The sequence below is a fragment of the Nipponia nippon genome, unplaced genomic scaffold (genome assembly GCF_047370975.1).
Source record: "Nipponia nippon isolate SJK-2023a ecotype South Korea unplaced genomic scaffold, ASM4737097v1 scaffold_24, whole genome shotgun sequence".
NCBI classification, from domain to species: domain Eukaryota; kingdom Metazoa; phylum Chordata; class Aves; order Pelecaniformes; family Threskiornithidae; genus Nipponia; species Nipponia nippon.
The window spans coordinates 8334907-8344529 of NW_028262341.1; the positions used below are offsets into that span (position 1 = coordinate 8334907).

General features: G+C 48.6%; 1 protein-coding gene across 1 annotated transcript; it reads left to right on the forward strand.

Moving 5' to 3' along the window:
• The first annotated feature begins 1249 nt into the window (after positions 1-1249).
• On the forward strand, positions 1250-2621 carry TOMM5 (translocase of outer mitochondrial membrane 5). The gene is made up of 2 exons (XM_087761559.1): positions 1250-1449; positions 2128-2621. The coding sequence occupies exons 1-2, from the start codon at positions 1329-1331 to the stop codon at positions 2160-2162; spliced, it is 156 nt and encodes a 51-aa protein (XP_087617685.1). The 5' UTR covers positions 1250-1328; the 3' UTR covers positions 2163-2621.
• The last annotated feature ends 7002 nt before the right edge of the window (positions 2622-9623 follow it).

Below are 9623 nucleotides of genomic sequence, written 5' to 3' on the forward strand. Positions count from 1 at the left end.
CTGTGTTCTCATGCACACCTCAGGCAGCAGTACCACACAGACTGGGAAGCCAGCGGGGTTTGCAGCAGGAGATGTGATGACACAGCCAGAGCTGCTGAGTTTGAGGCTGTTGTGCTGTGACATGGTTTGAAGCATTGTGATATGTAATCCACAAAAGCAGGCTCTGCTTCATGTGTCCATCTCTCCTAGACAGAGCTGTATGATGCGGTCCCATCCCCAAGACAAGCATCTGGTACCCGTTGTTCAGACCTAAGTCCAGCTCCTTGGGACCATCCTTATCATAGAATTGTTAAGGTTGGAAAAGACCCTTAAGATCATCGAGTCCAACCGTTAACCCAGCACTGCCAAGCCCACCACTAAACCATGTCCTCAAGCACCACATCTACCCGTCTTTTAAATACCTCCAGGGATGGGGACTCAACCACTTCCCTGGGCAGCCTGTGCCAGGGCCTGACAGCCCTTTCAGTGAAGAAGTTTTTCCCAATATCCAACCTAAACCTCCCCTGGCGCAGCTTGAGGCCGTTTCCTCTCGTCCTATCACTCGTTACTTGGGAGAAGAGACCGACCCCCACCTCGCTACAGCCTCCTTTCAGGCAGTTGCAGAGAGCGATAAGGTCTCCCCTCAGCCTCCTCTTCTCCAGGCTAAACAACCCCAGCTGCCTCAGCCGCTCCTCATAAGACTTGTGCTCCAGACCCTTCACCAGCCTCGCTGCCCTTTGTAGTCGCAGACCCTGTCGGCAGCAGATGTTCCAAGCACTATTCCTGGCAGCAGAGCTGACGGGCACAGGACACTTTCTCTGTGCCTTACTACGCAGGGCTGTTCAACGTCTGCTCCCTGCTCTCCACCCTCCCAGGGAAGGCACTGGGCTGAGAGGCGCCTGGCAGTCTGCACGGCCCTCCTCCACGACAGCAAAACCCCCGTTCCACGCACTCCTGCCACCGTGCTGCCTCCACGAAGTTCACAGCCGCGGGGCAAGCGGGCCAGGCGGCTTCGGCAGGAGCACAAGAGGCACACGCCGGCCGCGGCAGGACCAGAGGAAGGCCGTCTGTCTGCAGGGACCCCCTCAGCTGCTCGTCCCCCCGGTCGGACCCCGCGTCTGGCATAAGCAGGTCCGACCGCGGCCAGCAGCCCTCGGAAGAGGCAGGCTGCGAACCCCCCGGTCCCACAGCGAGGTCCCGAGGGACGAGCAGCCCCTCCAGGGCGGGAACGGCCGGCAGCGGGCGGGAACGGCCGCCTCCGTGCGCCTGCGCCGCAGCCCGCCCCCACCGCCCTCCCCTCCCGCGGCCGCCCGCCTCCCTCCTCGCCAGCCGCAGCGGGGGCCGCCGGCATGTTCCGTATCGAGGGCCTGGGGCCCAAGATGGACCCCGAGGAGCTGAAGCGGAAGATGCGCCGCGACGTCCTCACCTCCGTCCGCAACTTCCTCATCTACGTCGCGCTGCTGCGGATCAGTGAGTGTTCGGGGCGGCGCGGGCCTGCGGGCATGGCGGGCTGGCGGCCGGGGCCCGCGCCCCCGGGACCGGACCGGAGGGGTCGGCCCGGCCCGGCCCGCCCGCCCCCCGTAGGGGCCTCCTGGCTTCTGGCAGCCTTGTGAGCGCCCCTGTGCCCGACTCGGGGTCCCGGCGGCCGGGCTCGGCCTCTCGGCAGCGTTTCCAGAGCGCCGGCAGGGGCCTGAGGCGCCTGAAGCGCTGGGCCTGGGCGAGGAACAGCGCTTCGGTACCCCCCTGCGGCGGGGAGGGACAGGGCCCTGCCGGGCGTCTTGTAGGCAGTGCTTCGGTGCCCTGCGTCGGAGCCTTGCCGCTTTCAGGGCGCTCTGCTGTTTAGCGAACAAAACCTCACTTTTGGGTGATTCTGCCCCCGGCCCCGGTGGCGTCGGGAACAGGCCCGAGGCTCTGACCTACGCACGCTGGGGCCTACGGGATCCCCCCTTTTGCATCGTGCTGCCTTGCTGTGAAAGCAGTCATGCGGGGAGAGAAGGGACTCTGCGGGAGGTGGAGGGTGGTATCTCACCCAGAGTCTGATATTTCAGATGCCGCGTAAATGTGCTGCAGTTTCATCACAGACTCACAGCAGACTTCTTGTTATCTTCAGCTGAGTTAAGTTCGTGCTGCTTTATTTTCTCTTTTCAGCTCCTTTCATCCTGAAGAAGCTGGACAGTATATGAACACTTAAGAAGACTCAGTATACAAAAACATAAAATGGACTTTAGCTGCTTTCCCGTTTGTTAATTAAACATTGTGCCAGAGACAGACTTCCAATACTAAATGGTCTAAAATGTTTCACTTAAGTCTATCTGACCTGAGAGTGATAGCCTAGCTGGGAGTATGGGGAAGATGTCTCTTGTCCCTGCAGGTGAACTCTGGTCACAGTGTACTCCCTCGTATCATCAAGCAATGACTTGTGATGGAACATTTCTTGTACTGTTTGAAAAAAAGTCCATCTCCATTTTGTATGAAGTGTTAAGCGCTAGCAAGTTGCTTTGTTAGGCGGCTACCTCTAAACTGCCACGTGCTCTGGCTATCAACCTTACTGAACCTGTCTGTGTGAAAAATGAAGTCTTTGATGAACCCAGTTCACAAGCAGTTTGATTTGAAATAAATGGAAGAGCAGTTGTGTCACTTAACTCTGGTAGTGGTTTATTTTTTTAATAATCATCACTTTAGAGGTCATCTAGTATTATTTCCCTGGCTCTTGTGTTAAGCTCGCTCTCTCCTCCACCTTTAAAATCAACTTGTATTGAGGAAAAGCAAAGGAGAGAGAAAAAGACAAGGCAATGGTGAGTTTTTCAGGTTACTAAATGTGTAGCAACTCAGCTGTGAAACATGAACATGTAGAGAAATAAAAGGGGGAAGGGCGACGCAGCTTTATGCAGCAGGCCTATGCCAGTTTCCCCTTCGATTAGGACCTCCTGGATCCTGAATTTACACAAAGTAAAGCAGGAAAAATGCCACAGTTCTTCTGTGAGCTAGTAACTGATTTTTAGTCACAGCAGACTTTTTACAATGGCTGTTACTGCCTTGTGCCAGTACTTGGGTGTTTCGTCTGATGTTGACTTGAGCTCTTTTCACCATGACAAATTGCTATATTCTAGTAGCTCAAGAGTGTTACTTCACTCAGAGGCCACCTGCAATATTCTTACCCTGTACTGCTTACGCTGATGTCAAAATAGGGGTCATTTCCTTAGAGAAGCAACTTGCTTTGTGAAGATGCTTGTGATTGTCTGCTCTGAAAGTGATTTCCTAAGCTCTGGGGCTGGTGATTACTAGTATGCATCAGTTTAAGATGACCCTAAACTGAGTTGCCAAAGCAGGAGTTTGATTTTCAGCCATTTTGGGTTACTTCTCTGTTTGCCTAAGTCTTAAAAGATACATTTAGGATTTGACTTGATACCCTTCAATACACTGCACACCAGACCTCCAGAGAGACTTGGATGTTTCTCAAACTTGTGCTTACCTCCTTGAAATAATTTTCACCTGGTGTTAGGGGAGTGCCTGCAGAGCCACTTGCAGCAAAGGCGCCGCTTGCTCTTTTCTATTGCTCGCTTGCTCAGCTGAAGGAAGAATCTGTTCCTCCAGTTTACTGTGCCCTTGGCTGAGAGCACAAGTACCTGCATGAAGCACGGTGGAATATTTGTTGTGCTTGCCCAGATTCTGTGATCACAAAGTCTTCTATGAAAAGCAAGGGGGAAAAGATTGCGAGGTCAGTTCAGACAGAAGAGGCAGACTTAATTGTTGGCTGGCATCAGAGAAGAGAGGAATTACGAACAATGGAGAGATTGACCCTTGGAAATTTCCACCCTTCCATTTTGGCCAGAGCTCGAGCTCGCCTGCAGAAAGCTGATCTTGAAGCGTATGTAGGTTTGAAGCTGGAAGAGGGACAGATACAGGAGGAGTGGGGACAAACATTGAGGACCGTACCTTGCCTCTTAGCTTCAGGCCTGATGTATTGTAAAAAGGCTCCCTGAGTACCTGTCCCCAAGACAGGCAGGGGTTGAAAGTGCAGTTCATGAATGGCAGACTTGGAAACTGGGTATTGGATTGGAAGCATAACCAAGTAATTTGGAGACTTCTTATCAGAGCTGACACATGGCCCCGGAGCCTTGGATGCCCACTGCAGTCAAAGGAAATAACCCAGTCCTATTTGATTCTCTGGATTTTACTGAGAAAGGAAAACAAGGATATTCCTGAGCTCATTTACTCTGGTATCTTTGTAAAATGGAACAAGTGCAATTGAATAAATTGTGGGATTATATTATCCAGTTGACAAATGAACACAGCAGGTAACTGCATTGAAGTTACAATGCTGATGGTGGGACTAATGAGATACATTAAAGAGCTTGGCTCTGCCTGTGCAAGCCAGAATCCTCAGCCATCCTATCCTCTGCCCAGCTATGGAGAATGGGACAGGGGTATCCCTTTTGGTCTTGGGCCTCTGTGCAGGGTCAGAGGTAGAGCGGTAGAGTCCTCAGGACGTATAGGGATGTGAAGGTTTCTAGCAAGCCAATTTCACTTTGCTATATCCTTAAAATCATGTATATGGCACCCATTTTCGTCCACATTTCAAGGCTTAATACAGCTGAGCTGTCAGCCATTCTGCGTACTGAAGAAATGTTCTTGCTCAAGGGTGGATCTGAACTGGCTGTTGGGAGCTGTTAAAGACTCTGCTAGGAAGTTGCTTTCAGGCAGATGGAGAGATGAAGCCATCTCCTTATTAAAATAGGAGAAAATAAATGGTTGGTGTTTTTCTTGTGACTGTGGTTTTCTGCAGTCTCTGATATGCCAGGCAATTGCATATTTCTCCTCCAAGGAGAGAGAGATGCAGCAGGAGGGTGAGGGGGATGTCAGACTGCAGTCTGGTCAAGGACTCCCATCTGTTGCCTCTTCACTTCTATCGCTGGTCTGCTCAAGTACGAGATGTGCTGCTGTGTAGTCTCAGAGCCTGGAGAAACAGCTGCTCATCTTCCCAGCAGAAGCAGAGTGCCGATGTCAAGTATAGGGTCAGGATAGCAAGACAAGTAGAGTGTAAGTCCTTGTGAGGCTCAGAGCTCAGGTTATCCTGTAGGTACTGTTTCTCGGGTGACTTTATGGCTGTTGGCAGTAGGAGGGAGACACTCTTTCCCCCCTCACATTCCAGGCTCTTAGTAACAGAATTTTCTTTCTGCTCTGTCTCAGGGACCTCCATCATCCGCCTGTGATGCAATTCCTAGTGTTGGGGACAGTGTAGGCCTGCGTCAAAACTCTCAGTGTGGAGTCCTCATCTATTTTACTGTGGTTAAACTGATGCAAGCAGGTTGCAGGCTTACCTTAGGTAAAGGACATAAGACTGAAAACCAGGATGTTCCTAAGTCCAGCATGTGACCAATTCAACGTGACATTTCCATGCACTTGTGCTCCTCAGAGCAGCTATTTCAATGTCTTGGCATTTTGTAAAATAACCTTACCACCATAATACTTTTGGACCTAAAATATAGAAGCTCTGTATGGTTTGCCAGCACTAACCAGGCTTCTATTCACAAATTCTTCCCAGCCTTATCTCAAGTTTGGGTCTCCTACTTTTCATCTTACAGGGCATTTGTCTTGCTAATGGGGTGCTCTTCCGAGTGTGGGATCTCTCTTCCATTTTCCAGAGGCCCTCTTTCACATTGTCCTGCTCAGCAGCTCTGTGACTTCTCTACCACCATGCTCGAATGCGCAACAGTGTTAGAGCTCAAAGGGGATGAGTGTGGGCCTTGCTAAAACTTCAGGGAAAAGGTGCATAGGGGCAAGGAAAACCTCTTAATGCCATTAGTCTGCAGTATCCCAAGGAAGACATGGTTGAATCAGACAGCCTCCTCAACTGGGGTTGGTTCACAGCTACCAGGAAAGGCAAGAGCAGCACATGGTAGTGCTGTTTAAAACCAGTAGCTTCTGCAGTACAGACCATGTGAAATCCTGGGATGAATGTCTGCACATTCTGGGGTGTCTCCAGACGGGAAGGGCTGCTACTCCCCTGCACCAGCCTCCCGGCCCTGCCATCATGTTTGGAGCATCTAATAGCAGCCTTCTAGTAACTACAAGGAGTTAACAAGAAGATGGAATCGGGCTTCTCACAGTGGTGCATGGCAGGAGGATGAGAGACAGCAAGCACAAATTGAAAAGAGATTTTGACTGGGCGTAAGTAAACACTTCTTCCACTTGAGGACGGTCAAGCAGTGGAAGAGGTTGTCTGCGCAGTCCCCATCCTTATAGGTTTTCAAGACCAGGCTGGATAAAACCCTGAATAACCTGGTCTGGCTTTTTGCTGACCCTGCTTGGAGCAGGAGGGTGGATTATAGATTTCTGGAGGTCTCTTGAGCTTGAATTATCCTGTTCTATGAAAATGAAGCAGACTTCTGTCATCTCTGGGACACAGAACTGTTACCTGACCAACAAGCTGTGATTTCCTTCCCTTGGGTTGTATGGGCAGCTACACACCAAGCAATTGTGAAGCACAGCAGCCTATCCCTTCAACTGTGGAGCTGATTTCAGTGACTCGTTCGATCAAGATGCCTTCCAAATTGACTCAAGACTGGAAATGAAGATCAATGAGAAAGTGGAAAAAGTACTATTTGCCAAAACTGTGTTCCAGTGGCTGCAGGTACATGAGTTCAGACAGCCAGAATAAGTATGACTCTGGGGAAGATTAATCATCTCTGCATTTAGTGGGGGAAGGCAAGCACTCAGCTCAAGAATAGCCATCTATAGACAGGCAGTGCAGCGTACAGAAACATCTGATCTAGTGGAAGGTGTCCCTGCACATGGCAGGGGGGTTGGAACTAGATGATCTTTGAGGTCCCTTCCAACTCGAACCGTTCTATGATGCTATGATCTAGCAGCACGTCAAAGACACTAGAAAAATAATGAGGAAATTGTGAAGCACTTAGCACAGAAGAGTGTTTATCATGCAGCTCGTTTTAGATAAAAATACTGGACTGGAAAGCGTATAAAAGTGCATCTGCAAAACTTCTGTGATGTGTAAGCACTGAAAAGCAGCACAACTTTTCTCTATATCAGTGTTAAATACAATGCAGCCTTTTTGTTCACAGCCTTGACATTACACTAACAAAGACTGACATGGTTGTAATAGTATGTAACGTGAACTGCTTGCCGTGGAAGCTAAGTGCTGTTTAAAAGCAAGAGTAATTAATCATTGTAAGGGATGCTCATTGTAATAGACAATGGTATTTACAGTTATCCCCTAATGTGAAACCAATTACTTCATCTTCCAGCCAATTAACTGTTCTTGTACTTCTCTTCTCCTGCATTTAAGACCTGTTACTAACTCCTCTTTTCTTGTTACACAGGTACCTGTATCACATAATCAACTCTTTTTTTTTTTGGTCAGCTAAATAAACTGAGTCCTAAGTTTTGCTGTGCAGTATTTTCTCCAACCTCTATGCATTTGAAATCCTCTCCAATAAAACAAACAGACCTATTATAATATGGAAAGCAGAACTATTATTCCAATGCCTGTCTCACAGTCATGCAAATTAGTGCCTTGGATGTATCTGTTTATTCAGCCAGCAATTATATTCCCTCTTGCTCTGCCTCTGCAGAACCGTCATGTTCAGCTGCTTGTCCACTCCCATGCCTGAATCTTTCCAGCATCCCTTTAAAAACCCCAATTCTGTCTCCAGAACTCATATTCTCTGCTCCTAGATTCCTGTCAACACCCTGTACTTGGATGTACCTGTCTGCTCAGGCAGCCTGGCGTCCCCAGGAGTCTGACTCACCTGCAGATCTACTGAGTGGTCATTTCATACATAGCTCCCCAGGGCTAGTGGGAATTGTGAGTACTCGCACAGGACACGAGTCCCTCTGAAATGCCCACAGCATCTGAGGATTGTCTATGTTAAACCACTTAGAAGGTGTATGTCTCCCATTGCCCACACTGTTACTGACTTAAAATGGCTGCCATGTAAAACAAAGCTGAAAAAATTTTTGCAAAAAGTCTCACAAATGTACTAAAGCCTCTGCCAAATTTGTTATTACAAAGAATTAAATACTTTCTCTTTGACCTCTTTGCCCCAATGCCCCAGCATCTCTCCTTGCCAGCATTCCTGCCTTTTACTAACCAAATCCTACCTCAGGCTTCTCCACAGTGGCCAGTGTTGGGCAGCCAACCCAAGAATCATAGACTGTATCAAGCTGGAAGAGACTCATAAGGATCATCAAGTCCAACTCCCTGCTCCTCACAGGACTACCTATAACTAAACCATACGACTAAGAGCATTGTCCAGACACTCCTTGAACTCTGACAGGGTTGGTGCTGTGACCGCTTCCATTGACTGACCACCCTCTCAGTGAAGAACATTTTCCTAATGTCCAGTCTGAACTTCCCCTGACACAGCTTCATTCTGTTGCAACATCCATGGCTTGCTCCGCTTTCTCTCTGTGGATGGTATAGCAGGATTAACCCATCCGAGCTATAGCTCTATGGAGTTGTTTAGTGTAACAGCTGCCGTGACAACAGGTTTGGTATGGTGTGGTGTATGTGGTGACTAACACAGTTATTTTCTACAACCCTTGAATAAAATGCAGTGCAGAAGAGTAGAAGCATGTTGAAAACACAGGCCCCAAACCCCTGTCCAAGCGAGCACAGGATTTCATTGCTGAAAGTGATTGTAAGGATTACCCATGTTGCTGCTGCTCCTATGCATAGTCATATTGTGTTGCTTTTGCTGCTTTGAGTAAACTATTACCATGACTAGGAAAGGGTGTAGGTGTAGTGCCAAGCATTCATATATGGCTGTAATTTATACATGCAAACACATGCATTTGAACTGATGGTCTCTTGGTTAACCCATACATCCACCTTAGCTAAAGGAATTGCCTGGACTGGTATTTCTTCCCTGTCTCTCCCTTTTTAGTTGACTGGTGTTTTCGTAACCTAGTCTGTAACGTGGACGCAGCAAACAGGTAACAGTGGCAGCACTTCGTCTGTGTGCCTCTGGCTTTCTGGCATTTCCTCAGAATCTACACATTTTATAGGCCACACAAGCAAGCAGAAACTTCATCAGATAGCCCTCAGTACTGTGGGAGAAAAGTGGGCCAGACCTGCAAATCTACAGAGCAGACAATGGATTTCAGGAGTTGTTTTGTATTCTCAATTTACTGCAATAGACTCACTGTCCTGTTTCATTTGCAGCAGGCAAGCAGTCATGAACGACTTCTGCTTTTCTTGCTTTACTGTACTACCTCTAGCTCTCTGCATGTCTATCAGCATCAGCTGCTTTGTTTCTAGACCACATCCACCTCTTCTTAATTTTTCCTGTCTTGGATTTCTCCCCACTTCTAATTTCAGCTTTCAATGGATGCACGCTCCGAGCCAGATGCACCACAGTGACGGAATCAGAGGGCATTATGTCTTTTCTGGAAGATGACAGTTAACTTTTGCTTTATATGTTTTTTACCTCAAGACAACTCTACTTTGGATTTCTGCTCTGTGGAAGCCAAATCTTTATAACCCAGCAAGTGTCACAGCTGGGCTGCATTGCTTTTGCCAGTCCTGGGTGCAGTACAATCAGCATCTCCAGGAACTGTAAATGTCCTGTAAATGGGGCTGACTGCCCATGATTTGCCAGCTTCCAGAAACAATTCCATGTTTG